Raw genomic sequence first — 21,608 nt, 5'->3', positions numbered from 1 at the left:
GGAAGCATCAGCTTGAGGAAAAGGGCAGAAACAGCAGCTTGCTTGCTTTACACTGGCTGGCTGGAATGGAGCAGCTCACTGTGTCACCCAGCATCACTCACACTCCCTAAACCTCCTTATTCCCCCTCCCCACCTCCTGCCTTCCCATGAGCCCCCAGGTCAGGGCTCTGTTTTTGAATAAGTGACTTTTTATAGAGGTCAAAACAGTCAAAATTGTCACCATGCTAACAACACAGCATAACAAGAGTATTATAGATTATGGATACAGCAGCAGCAGGCCTGTGGGATATGTCAGGTCTCGTGCAGCTCGAAAGGCTGTCTGATAGCTCCTCTCTCATCTTTCTTCTTAATGAGGACGATACTGGAAGTAATTTTAAATGTCAAAAATAATGATATATAGTCTTCATGTATGGGTAACGACTTGAATTTGTTAGATCTGCCTCAATTAAAACCATCCTTAAAGACATATTTCCATTACAAAGTTGTTTTTTTCACCGACTAGTCTTCCAGTATTGAGTTTTCCTCTTTTTTTGGTGATAGCAACGGTGCTGAAAGTAAATATTACTTTTGATTAACTTCAAGAAAGAGTACAAGGGATTTTCGTCAACATAAGCATTCCATTGATCAGGTAGTAGAAAGGGCTGTCGTGTTTCTCGTCTGTGATTTCATCATCAAAACCTTACATTTTTCATCATGTGTCATTTTTAACTCATTTCAAGCTCTCAAGCTATTTAACTGTTTGAGACTTACAGTAATTGATCCATGTTTTTCTCTGGCTACACTAAACAACATTGGTCCTATCGGTCCTTCCATCTGTCAGCATCATGAGCATTGTGGGAATTAATATAATTTGGTTTACCTACTTCTTTGGCAAATAATCAATCACTCAGAAAAGCTGTTTTTGAGCTCTGGCCTGGTCTAATCAAGTGCCTATAACATCACCAATCAATACATTGTTGCCGTGTGTGACATCCCCCATGTTCTGCACCAGCTTCCTCACCACTAAAACCCAACCTTCATTGTTATGTAAGCAACCAATCCTCACCCATGAATATGTGTTTTGTTTGATTTGAACTTGTGTCCTGTCTGTTGCACCAACAAACTCTTCTTCCTCTCTCAATTCTTTGGCGAGCAGGCATGATGAATCATCCTCCCATCCCTATCTCAGAGTTGGCAGAACACACAGAGCTCCTCAAGGCCAACGATAATCTCAAGCTCTCCCAGGAATACGAGGTGAGTGGACCAAAGGTTCAAAGGTCAACGTTTCTTCTGTTTATTGATTTTTGTCTGATTGTGTTTTCATTGGAAGGCGACACAAGAGTTCCTACTTTCCCCTCTAGGAAATGGCTGCTTCTCTTCTTTTAAACCTTCCTTCCCACTTGACAATGCTGTAGCTGGTGGTTGCTTGTGCAATTATGAAATATCAGTTGTTTTCAGCCACTTATTTCCTCAGATATTTTGGCAGCCTCAACCTGGCAAAGCAAGCCAATTGTCATTTTCAATCATATAACATTTCCCTTGGCAGGTTGGTGCAACTCCTGTACTTCCAAATGCAATTTCCTCAAATTCTTGGCTAAATTAAAGAATCACTCTACTTCAATGCATCAGGAAACATTGGGGGGAAAAAAGAAGTTGAATATATCTGCTGCAAAATGAAACATGCCCTTTTTTGACATCCAAAAAGTGTCCGCTTACTTACAAAATTGGGTAACTGCATTCAGGGACTAGTAGTAACAGAATACATGACCCTGATGAAGGCCACAGGCCGAAACACGGTCCAAGAATAAATATGTTCTATATAGTACAAGTGCTGCTGGAGCTTTTGACCTCTGTAGACTTTTTCCCGTCTCCGTGCACCTTGGAAATAGGTGAAGTTGTGCCACTCTTCTTCTATAGTAACAGAATATATGTGATCAGAGTAAGCTAATCAGATGGTAACACTTTATAATAACCATCATTAATAAATGGTTAGGGTTAGGGTTATTTTATAGTTAATTAAACTTAGTTATTATTAACATAGTTATCTCACTGTTAACAAACAATGAGATGCTTTATAAACTATTTCTTAAGTAACCGTTAATTGTAAAGTTGCAACTGATGTTTATAATACTTTGTGGTTGGGTAATAAATACTGTGTAGTTCATCCATAATCATTATATATAATATAATAATATAAAGTTGCAACTGATGACCTAATGACTTGTGCTTGTAGTTAGCGCTTACGTTACGTCTGACAAATGGTTACAGACCTGGGATTTGTATTTACGACAGTGGTGTTGCACTCAGAAACTGTGGGGGGGGCGCCAAATCACACAAAATACCAATATCTTCATAATGTTGCTTTAATAAATCGATTATAAAGCATTTCATTGTTTGATAACATATTTAATATTTAATATTTTAACACTTAAAATAACTATTTAAGTTCTACCAATCAGATTACAAATGATAATTACGACCAACTGCCCAGTTTACATTTGAAGAAACATTGTCAAGGATTATTTGATTTTTTTTTAAATTCTTTTTACCTTTTTTACCAAAATTGAGCGCCAGAAAAATACAGACTGAATGCTTTAACATCTTAAACATTTTACTTCAAGAAAACAGAATTAATGATAAATAAGTGTTTTGAAATCCTTCACATGGACTGATGAACTCCAAAATGGAGATATAGTCTGGTGCATTAATGTGTTTTTGGGGAAAAGCGAAAAGCACACTGGCATGCAGGCTTTAACATTGTGTGTGTGTGTGTGTGTGTGTGTGTGTGTGTGTGTGTGTGTGTGTGTGTGTGTGTGTGTGTGGAGGGGGTAACTGAGCTGTCTGAGCTCTGAGACCGTGGCGGTTATAAATGACACCAGAGTTGATTAGAAATCAGGAGTGCTGAATCAGCTCTCGTTTGCATACAAGCAATATCCCCTCCTCGCCATCCCTAAATCACCGTGCCTGTCGCCTCGCCGCATGCCAGTATAACGCAGGAAGCAGGTACAGCAGCATAGATTGCTGTCATCATGCCTGCCGGTGAATGTTGGTGGATAATGACTTCTCATAGCCATCCAGTATTTCTTTGGTATCTATTATTCATAAATCCACATCCGGGCTGTGTACCAAATGGACAAGCTTGTTCTATACGCGGGGAAGAGAGACGAGAGAGACGTGATGCCAAAGTTGACGCTTTGCTACGACTACAACTTCTAATTACTTGGCTTACAGAGAGCATTAAACCGCCCGCTCGTCTCTTCTCCCTCTTCGTCCTTTTTACTCTCACTCTCTCTGTCCCCCCCTGCCCCTTCCCACAGCCACCCCCCAGGAAAAATAAATGACCAAATTAAATAGAGAAGTGTAATTTTAATTTTGTTATTTTCTTGATGAATGGCTGCTCGTCCGGGCGCCCTGGCTTGCCAAGCGCAGCTCTACGGGGCTTTGACTGATTGGTTTTTAGCCAGGCGGGATGTGAGGGAGGAGAAAAAATGGAGGGAAGAGGGGAGAGAGGAGAAACGAGAAAGATGAGGTGGGGAGGCTTGGTTAATGATGGAGATTCAGTGAAGGGAGAGAGGAACAGGGTATCCCAGCTGGAGAGTTGAGATGAAGAGGAGATGATCTGACATACGCACAGCAATGAAAAGGGAGCGGCGGTTTTACCTGACGATACTGAAGCTGTAGAGTTTTTCATCTATCTGCTGTCAGGCAGTTAGCAGCAGTGTCCTGCAAAGACTGCCTTCTTTACAGGACCTGTCACTCATCTTCATACATGCTATTATGGATCATAAGGAAGAGGAGCAAATCCTACAATAGTTGTTGCTGAATTTGAGCAATTATTATTCAGTCATTTTTTTAAATCACTTTGGAAGTAGGCATGCATACAAATTTGATGGTTTTCGATTTTTAAATTGGATGATGTTTCAGGGAAGCGACCCCAATCTTTACATACACACAAACACACACACATAAACACCTGAAGGTGATCCAGAAAAAACGGGAGAATAGCAGGATGGTGACTGTTGGAGAGGGATTGTAAACATCAGAGAGGAGACAGGAGATGGAGGAAGAGATAATGAGAGAAAGAAATATGGACAAAAAACTGTGAGACTTTGAAGATGGAGCGATGCAGATAAGGAAAACAGGAACAAAGAAAGAGGGACAGAGATGAGAGGGCAGAAAAAACAGAGATGGAACGAGGCTAAAACAGAAGGAAGCGCTAATTGCTGTAATGATTGTGTGGAAACTGTTAGATCAGGTTTCCAGTTTGACTTGATTCAGCTTCAGCCTCCCTCTCAAACCCGCCTCACCCCCGCCCCCAACCTACGTGCTGAAGCTTTAACTGCAAAAATCCTTCAAGCCACGGTCTCCACGCCAACAGAGCGCCAGACGCCTATGAGCAAACAACAACTCGTAATGGAATAGTTAATTATCCTGACAAGGGAACAGAATATTTATCTGGAAATGTTGTATTTTAAAGAGGCTGCTGTTTTTGTCTCCACCCGAGTGTTGGGCCTCGCTCAACGCCCTCCCCTCACGGGGGAGAGTCGTCATCCTCATCAATAATGTTATTTGTCATCATGCCCGCTACATTAATGATCTTGATAAAGCACTGTGTCCAGCTGCTGCGAGTATTTAAAGCAGGCAGCGAGCAGATCTTCATGATACCGTGTTCTTTTTCCTTAAGGGAAATCACTCTTGCAATCTATCTCCCTCCCCCTCCTCCTCCCTCTCCTCTTTCTATGATAACATTCAGGTTGTATTGTTATTGCTCAGCTCTTCTGATTTCTTCTATGTGTGTGCATGTTCTGTCTGTCTGTCTGTGCCCCCCGTCAGTCTATTGATCCAGGCCAGCAGTTCACCTGGGAACACTCCAACTTGGAGGTGAACAAGCCCAAAAATCGTTACGCCAACGTCATCGCCTACGACCACTCCCGCGTCATCCTGGCTCCCATCGAGGGTAAGACTCACCCATCCTCACTCTCTGCACATACACCACCTCAGAGAGGAGCTCAGCTCATTGCAGATCATTCGGGAAATCCTCATAATTACAGAGTCAGATTAGGTAATTAGGAATTTGAACTAGATAGACATATACTACACACATGAGACTTGACAGTGAAGACTAAAGTAGAACAGAGCCAAGCAGTGCAGGGTAGAAGGCATTAAATACAATGAAAACCATAAAGTACTGTATTTTACTGTACTTTATGGACTAGGCTTGACTTTCATAAACGAATAAAGGAAAGGAAAGGAAAGGAAAGAAAGGATGAGACTGGGCTGGATTACACAATGTTGTTTTGAGTCAATGCAGTCGCATGAAGCAAAATAGAATAAAACATGAGTATGTGAAGTTCAGATTCAGTTCAGCAACAACCAGTGAATTTATAGAACGGAGCTGCATTTTCTTGGAGGCTAAACCGAGGATTGTTTCGCCTTAGCTTGGTCCTGAGAAGCTCAGCAGTTTATGGAATCATAATATTTTGGGGGGTCAGACGAGGACTTGTTTCAGCTCATCTTTGAGCGCAGCACTCAGACAGAGTGATCCAGGAATTTAACCACTGTTTTCACCGTCCCATTTGTCTCATCAGATCTACCCCCACTCTTATGACTTCCCTCTAACTGCCCACAGACACAGTGCAGAGAGTATCGGAGCCAGAAAAACTCTTCCTCTGACTCCTAAATCTCAAGGGACATTGTCAGAGGTAGTCACCCTTCACCGCTGACATTTTTCTGGCGTTGCATCACCAGAAGAGCACCCGACTCCTCACTGTAGTGCTCAACTCCCGACTCCACAGCACTCTCCTTTTGTGTGAGCTAACTGCTCCGACTAGATTTCGACATCTCGCAATAGTCAGGCCAATTTGAGGGTGCGACAACATGCATAACAAAATTATCCCCGGGAAAAAATGCCTCGTCCATAAATACATAAATTAATCAAGTCTGAAATTTCTATTTTACACTGCAGTGATTTTGCCATTAGTCGCAGCAGTAGAACAATTCATGCACGCTGCCATTCTCTGTTCATTTAGCTATGACTAAAGCCAAGGCACCACAGTCGGATTGTGCGACGTGGTATCCGTTTTAATGACATTTGCCTTTCTTTTTCTTTCGTTCATTTTTTCTTTTTTCTTTGCTCTCTCTCTCTCGCTTTCTCTCTCTCTCTCTCTGCCTCTCTCTCTCTCACACACCTCTTTCTCTGTCTTATTCTTCCTCTCCACCCTGGTTGTTGTCCTCACTGCCTCTCCTCTCCTAAATTAGCCCAGTCGAGTGTTTCATTGTTTGTCGCTCGAATGAGGAGACGTCAGTCAAAGAGACGTGACTCTCCAACACAGATGCTGCCACACTGGAGTCTCTTTTCAACTGACAGGATTGTAGAAGTTGGTTAAATGAAGATGGGTGATGTTATGTCTTATCACCGTCAGATGCTCAGTGTTAGACACACTCTAATCGCAGATTATCTTCTTTACATTTACACCATTTTGGCTAAAGTATTTTAACAGCTTTAAATTACTGAGCCTGGATTGATGCTGCACCAAGCTCAAGGACATCTTGACTTTTTGCAGCTCAGTCCACAACACCACAACACCCTGGTTCCCTTTAGATCCTTACACAACTTTGTATACTTGTTATCAGGGATCACCTTGTGAACCATTGCAGTGAACTACATATTTTACCTTTGCAGTGTCCTGTTACTACTGCAGACACATTAAGGGCGCACTTACACTTGGCCCAGTTCTTCGTACCATGCCGAAGCACAACTCTTCCAACCGTGCCAGGTCCAAGAAAGTGTACCGTGCTTGAGCACAGTACAGATCGCTCACACTGGTCAAACAAACTGGACTTTAGGGGTCAAACGTGCTTGGGCACAGTACGGAGTGCCTAGTGTGAGTGCGCCCTAAAGGGTGCTACAGACTACTTTGATACTCACATGCAGTCAGAGGAAGCAGGATTTTGCAACAAAGCATACAACTGTTATGTACATTAAAATGTTGCCAATACACATTTGTCTACCCAGAGATGTGGAGGGGTGCCTTACGGCTAGATTTAGCGGGACTGATGTGCAACAGAGCATGCTAGCAGACTGAGAGGGATGGTAGCTCGATCTACCTCCTGGCTGTGGTGACTGAGTGGCTGATTTACTCCTCGCTATTTTCCATCTTCAACTGCACTAGTGGTGGTAAATCAGATGTAGGCTGTTAGACCATATCTACAGAAACCGAGGCAGAACCTCGGAGAAAGAAAATGATAAAAGAGCAGTGCAGGAAGTCGTGACGGTGAGGCCGTTGCTGCATTTGAATCTATTCAAATGGAACAACAACCAAGGTTTCCCTCAGCTCTACAGGAGCAGAGGCCGTGAGACCGTTTTAACATCTCATTTAATCTTGTGTTCTGGCTTAAAATATTCCTCTCAAAACAAGCACTAAATCTATTGGGCAAGAATAAAACCTAGAATATGTTGCGTCCCAAAAGACGACACGATCAACCAAATCTTAAGACAGTGCCGCATCTCTCTGGACAATTCCAACATTTTCAACGATGTTAGCCAATTTTCACTCGTTTCAACAATGAGAGGTGTGAGAACTCATTGCATCAGTAATTTACTTGTTTTCCAGTCTTGAATCTTTACACCTTTATTGATTGGGAAACAGGGTTAGTGTGTGTGAAAACTGGGAGTTATTGAGGCAGATGGCACAAAACAAGAGGTGCAAATAATGATTAAAGTAAAATATGAAGGCTGAAAAAGACATCAAAACTACAATGTTTTATCTTAATATTTTTTTCTGTTGTCTGTATCTAGGTATCACAGGTAGTGACTATATCAACGCCAACTACATTGATGGCTACAGGAAGCAGAATGCCTACATCGCCACGCAGGGTCCATTACCAGAGACATTTGGGGACTTCTGGAGGATGGTGTGGGAACAGAGAGCAGCCACCGTGGTCATGATGACCAGGCTGGAGGAGAAGTCACGAGTAAGTCCACTCAACTCAGCTTTTTCTACTTAAAAGGATAGTTTTTTAAACAAACCTCACAGTCAAATCACTGGTTCACAAGATCAAGTACAAGAACCAGCTGCTGTTAGCGTTGTTCCCCGGCTGCACATCTGAATCTCATTGATAGGTAATCAGATTGAACTTTCTTGAGATGGATTGCTTTCACAGAAGTGTAGAAATTTAAATGGGGTGGTGTAAGCAGCAAGAGAAGGTGATAAAACAGAGTTAACTCAAAGGCGGCCTACCTGTGCACATCTGATAAGTAAGGCTGAGCATCTACCGGGAGTATCTTCACAGACTTGGCTCTGTTTTCTCTCCGTATTTGCAGTGGAAACGACAAGCTGTTGCATGTTCCCTACTGTGCTGAGAGCTTAGCAAGTTTTAGCATTCAGAGCTCACAGTGCAGGAAGCTAAAATTAAATTGTAAGCAACAGAGTGCTTGGAGTTTTTTGCTACGCTTGTGACCAGTGCCTCCTACAACCATCTGCTGGTAGTGGAAGTTAGAGGAAGAAATGCCTGGAGAGCACAGCAGCTTGGTTACAGAAGGAGGAATGAGATGTCAGGGTGTGATCACACTATTCAACTTTTGTTGTTTTTTTCTTTTTCTTTTTATACATCTATGTCCATGCGAAGTGGCCACAAGCATATACTTCATAAGGAGCTCAGCCTCCTTGAGATGGAAAGGAACACTTTCGATAGCTTTACTGAGTTGTGGTTATGATGATCACACTTTTTTTTGTTAGCCAACTAACTATAAAAATAACTGAGATGGTTTCAAAGCAGCATTTAATAACCACAAGCTATCAGATTTTAAACAGAAAATGTGTTGATATAGATGTTAATAACAGAGAATCAACAGAAAGGCCGCATTGACTCTGTCGAGAAAGTCTCCTAAGTGTTTGTGACAGTTGGGTACCAGTTCTGTTTGCATATAGTGACAGCGAGTTGTTAAATATACAAAGTGCCTGTCATGTGACCCATTTTTCTAAATCATGAGCTGAAAATGCAGGTGAGCACTACAAAAACGACAGAATAAAGCCAAACAGCGTGAGCGTACCCTACAAAGTTTCTTTGCTATCAAGGAGTGGACTTGTCTAAATGTCAAAAAGCCAACTGCGATGTTTCATCCCGTCAGTTCAAACCTGTGTCAACATCAGGCTCACTCACCCCAGGTGTCTCCCCTCATTTTCCCTCCCTCTATCCATTTTCAGTTGTTTACCTATCCTCCATACTGACATGCGCGTTCCACTCCTGTCAAACGTGATCAAGATTAGCGGCGGTAGAACTTGAGTGTCAGCCCGAGCAGGAAATGGGAGAGAAAGCTCAAGAGCGGCGCATCTCCCTCACTAGCTGTCACATCTCATCTGGTGTCCACCGGCGCATCACACCCCATATTGAATGAATCTTTATTAAGTGGGTTGACAGGGGAGGGCCACGGGGAAGCAGGAATTGTGTTTTCAGATATACTGTGGAACCACTGGACAAAAAAACTTTGAGTCAAAATGAGATATCCATCCAAGATTTATTTTTAAGCATCCTCTTACTCTTTCTACAGCATTCAAAAGAAGAGGAGGAATTGTATGTGAGGATCTGTATGATAAAACTTCATCAGGCTTTTACTGTATCCAAACTAGGATTACGTTTCCTATTGTCTTCCCTAGAATACGATTTAGGGGAGGATGCAGGCAGGATTTGTGTCAGGTTGGTGAATTTGAGCAATAAGAATGGACTTCCTGTGTGTGATCACATCTGTCCAATCTGCATAATTGTGCTCCTCAAATTTGAATTCGAGAGGAGCTACCATAGTGTTTCTGTCAACTCCGCCTGGTGTTTTGATCCACAGGAGAGCTTGCTCTATGAGTGGGTGTGTGAACTGGCATGATTTGAATTTCTCTTCACTCCTCCATTTATGTTCATGATCCTCTTCATAAATGGAGATGCCATTTAAACAGACTTTGAAATAGATGATACAACTGATACCTCTGTGTGTCTCTCTCTCACTTCCAGATTAAGTGTGACCAGTACTGGCCCAGTCGTGGCACAGAAACCTATGGTATGACCCAAGTGACCCTGTTGGACACCATAGAATTGGCCACTTTTTGCGTGCGCACTTTCTCCTTGCACAAGGTAGGAGGGTTTATCTCTCTCTCTCTCTGTCTCTCTCCCACACACACACACACACACACACACACACAACCACCACTTCTCTTCCTCTTCCTCTTCTCTTTGCCAATAAAATACAACTATTATAATTATTATTGTTGGATAACAATGAATAACATTATCCTTGTTTAATGTCTGTCCAGTAAACATACAAACACAAAATTTACATAGACAACAAAAATGATGCCATAGATTGTGCGCTGTTTTGCCATTCACAAATATAGAACCCTTCGTCCTCAATGTCCTTCTAGTCCTCCCGTTTTACCTTGTTCAGCTCTCTCTCTCCTCGATAGATCATCTGTTTATGTGCATCTGCCAAATTGGAGCACTTAGGTAAAGTGAGCAGTAGAGAAACCCAATATACATAATTGGCAGACTGCTCTCCTGCTCCTGTGTGCACACACAGACACACGCATCTAAACACTGAAACACACCGGCAGATACACAGTCTCCAGACAAATGAAAAGATTCTTAAGTTGAAGCATTTACACATCCAAGCTCACATGCCTGCTCAGACGCAAGCATGTGGCGAAGCACTCAAACACATGCACAAAGCCCAAAAACGTGTATTTACTGTACATACCTTGACACACATGCATAAGACACACAGATACACGGTGCAGACATGAATAACACATGCAAAACTCACTCTCACAGTCTCACACACCTCGTGGTCGTGCAAACACCTGTGAGAAGAGAAGAAATTTAGTGGAAAACCTGCTATTAGACGGACTTGGCATTTCCAGAATTTCCCCTTTTAAACAGATAGCATGGTGCTTAAGTCACGGCAGCTGAACAATAAGCGCCAGAGCAAACCAGTGATAGTAAAGATAGCATGATATCAGCAGCCACGGTGCTTTAAAGCTTCCTGGTTGACATTCAGGGCCATTTACATTCTGCCGCTCTCAGCCTCCATCAAACCTCTAAATATGACTCGTTTTCTATCTATCCTTTCCCTCCCCCTTATAACTGCAGCCATTGCTGTGATTTCTCACTGAGCTGTTCTGACTTCATATCTCTGAGAAAAAATATTTTGTGGGATTTGTGTGAAGTATAAGGTTGCAGACGCTGGCAGTAGACACAGAAATATGCACACAGAGTGGATCTACAAAGCAGCCACCGTGCTATCTATCCGTGTGTATGTGGGTCCTGCAGTGAGGCAGAATTGTGTCTTCTGATTTAAAAAAAGAAGAAATTTAAAGAAAACCAGCAGCCAAGCACCAATCACATCCATGCAGCCTGCCTCATCTGCAGAAACAGAGAATGTCCAGAAAGAAAAGAGAGTAAGATTTAGGTCAGTTTGCTTTTAATTACCACACTCATTTATTCATTTATTCAGCAAGGAAAGAAATCCCTCTGTCAGGGAAGCAGAAACGCTGCATTGAAATGCAAACAGTACCTCCATTAGAGGATCTTCTGAGAGGAAAGAGAGGAGAGGAGGACAGAAAGATGTAAGGGGGATTTTTTTTCTCTCTCTTCTTATGCTTCTCAAAAATCTTCCTCTGGATCCTAGCTTGTATCTTTGATGCAGCTAGGATTGAGTTTGAGGCTCATGCTGACAGACAGCTGTGTAACATGGGTGTTTGTTGCATGTGTCTGTACATGTTCTGAGCAGCAGCATGAAGACATAATACCTGTACAGTTCAGTATAAAATGATCATACTTATATTCTGATGAGCTCATATGAAAGTGTTCCCGAAGAAAAATTACACTGTTAAGCGATAATGAACCAAAAATCTATGTTGAGGTTGAAACACTTCCTTCCTTTAGAGGTGCAATGTGTGAGATACGGACAGAATTTTAAGTAACAGTTTTGAGGTTATGTAGAGGACGTCTATGTATTGTGTTGCGGAGACGTCTACTAAAGTCAGCATGCTAACTAGCTAGCCTCAGCCCGTCCTGTCTCGTAATACCACCTTGTACCCCAAGAGACAATAGTCCGATAGCATAGCCGCTGTAGTTTTAGCTAGCAGATGTAGCAGCAAGTTCTCTAAATTTGACAAGCTCTTAGCTTTAAGTGTATTAAATTAACTCAAAAAATGTCAAATATTTTCCCTATTAAACAGAAAAATACAACCATACACCGTCTAAATCAAAGTGTCTCCCTTTTATCAAACTAAGATAGGCTTAAATGCCTCATTAACTCAACAAAATAAAACTCACCAAATACGTCTAGGTGTTTCTTTCCACTGTTCCAGCAGTCACCAGGTGATATGCTCCCTTATACTTAGCTGGACTGACCTTTGACAGGTGGCTAATTCTTACACATTGCACCCTTAAAGGTAGCTGTACTAAGCCAGTACTGTTTTCTTCAGAGAGCACAAAAGCAGTGGTGTGATTTCAACGAATGTGAATGATCCAAAAAATGTTGCAAAATCCTGCCAAACTTGTGTGTAGCCATGTGCGTCAGTTGCAAAACCAAGGCACACACACCAGAATGTTTATTGCCACAGATTGTAATGTTTAAAAAGATCTTTGGTGGTGTTTGTATTTACAGGCCTGACATTTTGGGCCAAGTCAAGATAATGGTTTAAACATGTTTCTGAGCTGGGTTGCAGTGGTTATACCTTTAAAGTTGATCAATGCACTCATCATGTCTTGAATAGTTACACCATTGTTACGCCAGCCACGTTGTGAATTGCAACACACACACAATTATTTTTTTCTTTTTTAGTTATGACACCAATAAAACCAATTGGTCAGTCACTCTAAACCTACCTCTTACCATTGTTTACAGAATGGCTCTAGTGAGAAGCGGGAGGTTCGTCAGTTCCAGTTCACGGCGTGGCCTGACCACGGCGTGCCAGAGTACCCCACCCCCTTCCTGGCCTTCCTCCGTAGGGTGAAGACCTGCAACCCGCCTGACGCCGGACCCATCATTGCCCACTGCAGGTCAGTAGCAATGTTTTGTTGTTAGTGTTTGTGAAAATATTACCAAGAGTGTTTTGTTTTGTAACTTTTTGTAACTGTAATGTTTGTGCCCAGGTGGGGCAGTTGAACACATGGAAGAGGTACTCCTTTTCCATGTGTGCCCCTGCCCATACTGTGTACCCATGAGCAAACAGAATGGCAGAGAGCCCCTTTGTAACTGCTATTGTACATTACATAACACACATTATACAAAAACACGCTCTCTTTCTTACCAGACCTCCATCTTTTCTTTTCTTCATTGGTCACATCATCTTTCTTTTTAAGGCATCTCTTTTATCTGTGCTTTTATTCTCTCCACCTCTGTCTCTTTTTTCCCCTCCCTGTGAAAAGCCTCACAGTAATCCCTTCCCATCTTTCTTGCTTCTCCTTTTTTTTGCTCCTTAGCCTTTCCTCCTTTTACAAGCGATATTTCTCAAATGGCTTATTCAAATTGAAACCTTCCTTTTTGTCAAGATAAGACGACTTTGGCGAGTCCAAAGCGCTACACAATAAAACTGAAATTTGACAGCCTGCTTCGCTCAGTCTCCATCACTGTCCTCCTGTTAGTCTATCTGTCATTTTCACTCGCTTTTGTGCTCCCTCTCCAGCCTCTCTCTGTTTTCCTTTCCTACTAAATTATTTAAAACGTAACGCTAACAAATCCATAAGCATTACTGAACAACATAATCACCTCATGAATTAATATTTACCACAAATTACAGCTAAATTCCTACAAATGTGACAAGCACTTAGTACTAAAGAATAAATATTCAAAGCGACAGCACCCTGAGAAAATAAGAGCAAGGGAGAAATGAATTTCTATTGAACGAACCTCTTAAACCTTCTCTTCCCTCTCATTCCTCAGTGCGGGCGTCGGCCGGACAGGTTGCTTCATCGTCATCGACGCCATGCTTGAGCGTATCAAGCATGAGAAGACGGTGGACATTTACGGCCACGTGACGCTGATGCGCTCACAGCGGAACTACATGGTGCAGACAGAGGACCAGTACAGCTTCATTCACGACGCACTGCTGGAGGCGGTGGCCTGCGGCAACACTGAGGTGGCTGCCCGGAGCCTCTATTCCTACATCCAGAAGCTGGCCCAGGTGGAGAGCGGCGAGCACGTCACTGGCATGGAGCTCGAGTTCAAGGTAGACTACTGTACATTGTTATGACTGAACAGAGCAGCATTTCAGCTCAGTCTCTTTCTTCTTTCCACTGATAAACCATGACATGTATGACGAATTGTTTTAGATTAGCTAGATTAACAGGAGTAGACTGCCTACAGTTTTTCGCAGGTGACCCCATTTTGAGATTTGTCAAATACAGGCAGCAATTAAAATTGAAACTCACCTGGCAGATTGAGCTGATCTGAAGCCAAGCCAGTTCAAACAACGCAGAAATGTTAGATCAGTGTCTGCACTAACTTTTTATTCTTTGGACTTAATCATAACTAAATAATGCAAACCAAATATGTAAGTAATATGAGTTCTGTCACCTTGTCTTTAGCAACTGTAAGCCTTTTAAATGAGGCTGGCTGCCAGATTTCTCTTCCAGGAAGTTATTTTGGATGCAAATCCATTTTCTTTGCCTTTAATGTGTTTTTGCTCTTCATCATTATTTGCAGTGTGCTTAATTGTTGTTTTTTTTTTATTTGCGATCATACATTTCTTCGCATTTTGTTACTTAAAAAATAATGATTTTAGAAAAACAACTATTTCTCTGGCAAGAAACTGAAACTAAATGAGGAGACTAGGAAGCCATAAAATGGATGAGTACAGAAGCTGATTGGGGGAACTGGGAGAGTAACATCTCAGTCGATGCAGTTTACAGCAATTCCTTGAGTTAGACAAGAGGCAGTTCAGGGTTTTCTTTCAGCTCGTTGCTCATACAGACGTAATGGAAACAATTGCAACAAAGCATATGACACAGTAAGCTTAAAGAGTTAATAGTTTGAGATAAAGACGCTTCTCTTGAACATGTAATACCTTTCAGTGCCAGGTAAGGAATATAGATTATAGCAACCTTATTTACATTTCAGCTATTTGTCAGCTCATACTGTACCTGCTGTCCAAGTAATAGGATCTCATATGGACTAGAACGCAAATCTCCTTTACTTTCTTGAGCCGCATTTCAATAACTTAATCACCTAGATACACAGTATTTGAATTATTATTGTATTTGTTGCAAACCTACCGAATGGGAATATTGAGCCCTTCACTGTGTGGCCACAATGTTCATTTCGCAGGATTTGGAATAATATGCTTAAGCAAAGAAATTGGGTTTAATCTAGTCTGCACAAGATAAAGGATTCTGGCTGAAAGCAGCATGGATTTGAGTTGAGGTTGGAGTTGAAAGAAGGTATGCTTTTCTTAGAGAAAATCATGACAAAGCAGTAAGTGAGGATAGACAGCCAGGCACAGTGTTTACAGAGATCTGCATTAAAGATCTTTACAATCATCAACTTATAAACTTAACTCAGCTTCGGCTCCAGCGAGTATCCGCTGACCTTGAATTGCATGCTCACTCTCAAATCATCTATCATCTTCCCATCGCTATTCACCAACACAGCCCCCCTGCCAAGAAACAATAATAGTGCTGGTGTATTTCGACCCTTTCTTTTTTTTTTTTTTTTTTTTTACTCACTGGCGCACGACGGTGATGGAATCTCCATTGCCATCTGTAACAGGGATAATGCTGAGCTGGCGTCAGGAGTCAAACGGGGATTAATAACGTCCACAATACAGTCAGGATAGAGAAGAGAGGTGTGTGCGTGAAGACTGGTGGGGGAGCTAAGTAATTAATACTTGATGATGACAAATGGAGGTGGATGGCAGGGCAAGTGGAGGGAGGAACGTTTGGCTAATGAACAAAGGGACGACTGTATGCTAACTTGGCACTAAGGAAGTGATTCGACAGAATGCTCGCTACAGGGATGGGTGGGAGGGTATTGTCATTCTCAGGTGGGAAACGGTGTCGTGCAGAGTTAAGTTGTGACTGGTGGGATTCATGGGGAGTTCAGCTGGGAGAATGAACCGAGGAAGGGGACTTGTCGTGAAGTTGTCAGAGTAGTTCTCTCTGGCATATGTGCATGAATACTGAGCATGTTCAGGGAAAGGTTTATGCACATAACAGGGCGTGCAAGGGAAGTATTCGGCAACATACAGTACACAAATCACAACATGGACAGAAAAAAAGAGCTACTGGGCTACTGGGATCCATGTGAAATTAAACAGTGAAGGACTGATTTGGAATTCAGCAGCAGAGTTTTAATTGGGATCTGAATGCAAACAAGGAGAGAAATGATCTGCAGTTTTCAATGAAAATGATGCTGACAGATTACAGGAGCTTCTCAAGGCATCGTTTAGCATTGAAGCCACATAAGAGGCATACAGCAAGACAGTTTGGGGCAGCTGCTTGATGATGTATACAATCGAACATTTATAGTGTTTTGTTTGGTTATGTCAGGTAGGATTAGGATAATCACAATTTTGTAAGCCCCATGTTCTGACATATAACACCAAATATGATTATTCCTGCTGTGCAGAAATATGCTAAATGTGCATTAGCTTGCCTTCCAAGTGAAAATATAAATGGGAAAGGAGCTGGTATCTGTGACCAGAGGTACTCTAGGTGCCTCTCTGCCCTGTTGGATGACAGGTTGCCAGATCTGGCTCCGTTCCCTGCACCCTCTGCGATGTTCAGTGGTGTAGCTTAGGGGCCTCTTTAGCGCTGCCAGGCCACCTCAAGTCTTTCCAGGTGCCTTTGTGAAACATAGATCAAAGGGAGGACAGTAGCGAGGGATGAAGGGAAAGGGAGGAGGAGGAGGAGAAGGGCTGGATGAACTCCAAGTGGCCGCTAACACGGCGCTACTGGTGCTATAGAGGAATTAGAGAGAAAGATTAATAGGAGAAGGCGTTGATGTTCACACTTAGAGTCAAAGAGAAACACTTTCACATTGACAGACAAGGATTCCAGGAAATAAACCTGCATTCTCGCCTTTTTCTTTTTTTTGTGGGGTCAGGTGCAACTCATCTCTCTCCCCTCCCTCCACTGATGCTGCTAGTGTCTTCACTGGGCCATATGTCTCTGTCTGAAAAGGACTTTTGCAGGCAAACGCTAACAAGCAAGCACACACACACACACATTCTTTGTTGAGACACTGAAACCAAGAGGAAGCGATCACAAGACTTGCTGACCCACAAACTCCCACTGAGGTCCCTATGACGATGATGATGTTGCAGTACAGCTTTTCATTTTGATCATTATACAGTGTGTGTTTGTGCCTGCGTGTGCATGTGTGTTTGTCTTTCTGAACATCCCTGTGTGAGTTTATGTTTTATGCACACATACCATGCTGCCATTATCAAAGGCACTGGTGACCCAGTTTTAGACGAGTTTTCTGTTTCGAACAGACTCGATCCAGAGGCTTGTTAGTCGGGGTGTGTGGCATATTTTCCATCGTTGAGTCTGACCCTGAAGGACCCCACAAGTTGCAAAAGGGGATAAAGTTTTGGAATTGCTTTCCGATAAATATATTCTTGATAAGCAATGCCCCTTTGAAGCTGCCCGTCACTGGTAAAGCAGATTAGATTGGGTGTGCTTTATTACTTTTTGTCACTGATATGCTCCTCTCTTGATCTGTCTCGCACCTGCCCTCCCTTCCATCCTTTTCTTCCCATTTCTCCTACTTTTGTCATCCACTCCTGTCTTTCTTCCCCCTCTCTCTTTTCATGCCTCCTCTCTCCTCTCTGTAACTGCTGTTGCTTCTGCCATTTAATTCCCTCTTTGCCTTACCACTATACTTTCTCTTCATCCTCTTCCTCCTCCTTACCTTCCACTCTACACTTTATGTTGAACATTGTTTTTCTTCCGCATTTTTAACCTCTCTTTCTGTGCATTCCTTCCCTTCATTCCTCCAGCGTTTGGCCAACTCCAAAGCCCACACGTCGCGCTTCATCAGCGCCAACCTTCCCTGCAACAAGTTCAAGAATCGGCTGGTCAACATCATGCCCTACGAGACCACGCGCGTCTGCCTGCAGCCAATCAGAGGCCTGGAAGGATCTGACTACATCAATTCTAGCTTCATTGATGGATACAGGTAGGATGAGTAGTGAGATCGCAGGGAACATTTCCAAGAAACATCTTTGATAGTTCGGGATATGTTAATGTTCGTCCCTGAGAGGTTAAACTCTGATTAATATGTGCAGAGAAGGTACTGTAGATGAGGGAAATGAGGATATGATTTAGATGTGGAAGGAAGATGCCTAATTCAAACAGCAAAATAATACACCTTGTTTATTTGCCTTCACACTCCCTGGGGTGAAATCACTTAGTCTTGTTCAAGAATGTATTAAGTATCACTAGGACTCTTCTAAGTGTTTTTGCATCAGTTATATTAAAATGGCTGATTCATTTTACAGGCCAACATAAATGTTTTTAATAAAGTTTTTCTGTATATAGGCAACAGAAGGCCTACATTGCAACGCAGGGCCCTTTGGCAGAGACTACAGAAGACTTCTGGAGAATGCTCTGGGAGAACAACTCTACTATTGTAGTCATGTTGACCAAACTGAGAGAGATGGGACGGGTAGGACATAAACACACCTGGACACAAGCATTTCATTTATGTTATTTCCTCAACTTTATTGATGGAAAGTTTTTTGTCAATATATGAATTAAAAAGGGGTTGTCTATTCTTTTTCCTAAACAGGAAAAGTGTCACCAGTACTGGCCAGCGGAGCGCTCTGCCAGGTACCAGTACTTTGTGGTTGATCCCATGGCGGAGTACAACATGCCCCAGTACATCCTCCGAGAGTTCAAGGTCACAGACGCCAGGGTAAGACTTACCTGAGGGTGTTGGATGATGAGTAGACTGTGAAATGGGAAAAAGCGACAAAAGTTAAGATCAACATGAACATTTTTTAACATAGTAATAACAAGATTTTGTTCAGAAATATATTTGGTGGGTAACTTGTGTTTCAAATACTTGACAACATTATTTTCACTTCCATTTTCCATCACAGCAATCTAAAACATCAGTAGTAAATATTAAACCTTCAGTATCAGCCATTCAGATTCAAAGAGCAAGGAGTACTTGATAGATTCTCTATTTTATACTGAGTGTATAAAATTTCAAAATACTCCCTTGTATACAAGTGTATTGTTCATTGATAGTTGTAAACTATACAGAGACACCACTTTCTCAGTAGACTCAAAAGACCAGATTGCAATGTAGAACCAAACTAAGGTGTAATGTCCACAATTTCACTGGTGACCCTCTCTTCCCTGGAGTGTGGGGAATGTAGACGATGAAGCAGGTTAGAGAAAAGTGGGTCACAACATCACAACATCAACACAGAAACATCACAAGTAGATTTCCTTTGTCGTGAGAAGGGTTTCCAAACAAAACAAGATATCATGATGGATTATTGTTGAAAACAACTTCTTTCAAATATGAATGAGAGTTCACAACCACAGTCACTTTTCTTGCCCTGAACACTACAGTTCACACTACAGTAGTTATCTTTTTAACTCAGGATTTCTTTTTTTCGGTCCAATTAGGTCAGACAGTTTGAAGCAGCTGAACTGTAGCGCAGAAATAAAACTGCTTCCACTCTTTGCCAAAATAGGCTGACATATCCAATGATCTCCCCGGCGCTGTGGCAGCTAGTTAGCAGTCGTCCTGTTGGTATTTAAAAAAAAAAATACTACAATATATCTCTGCACACACACACACACACAAACGGACACACTATCCAGTGTGGAAATCAGACATAAATGCTGTTTAAGCTGGTTTGCCATGGCCCCACATATACACAAGCACACTAACACACATATACACACACTTTCTTCTTTATACATAACCCTGTGCAGTGTGCAAAATGCCTTTCTTAATGGGCTCAAACACACACACACACACACAAATGTGCATGGAGGCTCACTTTCAGCCACATACTCCATGCTGATTTGCTGTTCTCAGCACAAATACACACCCATTTATATATATATATTTCATTTTTAACACATACTTCAACACACACGTATTTACAGCTTATATAAAAGCCCCCGTGGACACTCTTAACACACACGCATACATGTTGTAGAGTACACTGGTCAGTGTTAGTGTCTTTCAGAGGATTCTTCAAGGCAACTGAATCATCAAATCAAAGCTCACCAGAGGCAGAGAGAAGCTGATGGTACAGATACCGTCTGTAGCTGTCTGTGTAGATTTGCAGGTTTTTAATGCCATATTACTGATACTATATGCTATGAGGGTGTATGTAAGATGGGTTTTATCCCACATACCATAGATTATGTAGATGTGCGTGCATGTTTATGTGTTTGCATGTATAGGTGTGCACGCATCTGCGTGTTCGCGTGTACGTCGCATGCCTTTGCACAGTAATAGCAGAGACTCCACGCCTCAACACTCACATCTCGCGAGCCAGTCACGTATTTAATCACACAATTTGACACGCCGCGTGGGCCCTCAGGTTGTGTGTTAAATTTTCCTCTCTTTTTCCCCCCCTCCTCTCTTTCTTCGGCGTGCTCGGTTTATTGTCTTTGCCCCTCTTTCACTTTTAATCCCCCTGCTGAGGCAAAATGTTTTTTGAGATTCAAAACAAAGGCGACAAAAGAAAGAAAACATGCAATGCGTCATAAAACAGGGGGAGAGACATGAGATGTTGCACAAAGAGAGCCGCTACATGGAGCTTAACTTATTACAATCACAATCACTGTATTTTTCAAGTACAATAAATATACATGAATACATTTTGGCAGCATCAGTGCTGAAACACATCAACAGCTAAGATGGCAGGTGCACACTGGCACACTGACAGCAGGACATTCAAAGCACAAGGATTCAATAGACAGATTATGTATATCCTGACATACAATGGTTGCACATGTTGTACATTCAGCATCCAGTCACCATCTGCATTTAGCATGCTAGGAGTAGAGGGTAGATGGTAGCTTACGGCAAAAACCAGAATGAATGAATAAGAAGGTAGCGCAGCCACCATGACAACACCCATGATGAATATAGAGCCTGAGGTTTACATCAACACATTTACTATTAGCTCATATGATGTTTGTCATTTTTGACACAGAGCAACGGCAGAAGGAACCTCTTTAGGAATTCCATTGTTAGTTTTACGAGGCCGTTTAATCATCGTTGAAGCCTTTCATGGTCACTGCCAAATGAAATGGCTATATAAAGTTTTTTGTGGTGTTTTTTGCATACACCATCCTGACATGGTACTATTTGTCATTCCCAATCATCCATTGTGTAAGTGCTTGCTATACTGGATGATACCTTGAAAGCAGGAAAAATTAACTATTAGCTATTTTTATACAAACAGCAGTGTGGGCAGTCAGTAATCCTCAGTTGTATGATTTTTTTTCTAGAATAGAGGAGCCCCTTCATTTACTTGATACATCTATTTCTATAACTAACAGCTATACTCTTTAATTTCTTCTGTCTTGTGTGTTTTTATGACCTGCCTAGCATTAGAGGTGTCACAATTGCAAGACACACTGGCAGGCAGGTAGTTAAA

At 42.1% G+C, this 21,608-nt stretch overlaps 1 protein-coding gene across 1 annotated transcript in view; it reads left to right on the top strand.

The window, feature by feature from the left end:
• The window catches only part of ptprsa (protein tyrosine phosphatase receptor type Sa), a 188,339-nt gene that overhangs the window by 158,263 nt on the left and 8,468 nt on the right, over positions 1-21,608 (top strand). Inside the window, exons 28-36 of the mRNA XM_073476466.1 lie at positions 1,136-1,233; positions 4,813-4,936; positions 7,778-7,953; positions 9,982-10,101; positions 12,875-13,029; positions 13,913-14,198; positions 17,970-18,148; positions 18,511-18,637; positions 18,761-18,886. Coding sequence (XP_073332567.1) covers positions 1,136-1,233; positions 4,813-4,936; positions 7,778-7,953; positions 9,982-10,101; positions 12,875-13,029; positions 13,913-14,198; positions 17,970-18,148; positions 18,511-18,637; positions 18,761-18,886 — 1,391 coding nt within the window. The remainder of the gene's footprint in view (positions 1-1,135; positions 1,234-4,812; positions 4,937-7,777; positions 7,954-9,981; positions 10,102-12,874; positions 13,030-13,912; positions 14,199-17,969; positions 18,149-18,510; positions 18,638-18,760; positions 18,887-21,608) is intronic.

Source organism: Pagrus major, chromosome 11 (assembly GCF_040436345.1).
Source record: "Pagrus major chromosome 11, Pma_NU_1.0".
Taxonomy (NCBI): Eukaryota; Metazoa; Chordata; class Actinopteri; order Spariformes; family Sparidae; genus Pagrus; species Pagrus major.
Note: the sequence above shows the minus strand (reverse complement) of the source record. Positions and strands in the feature narration are given on the sequence as shown.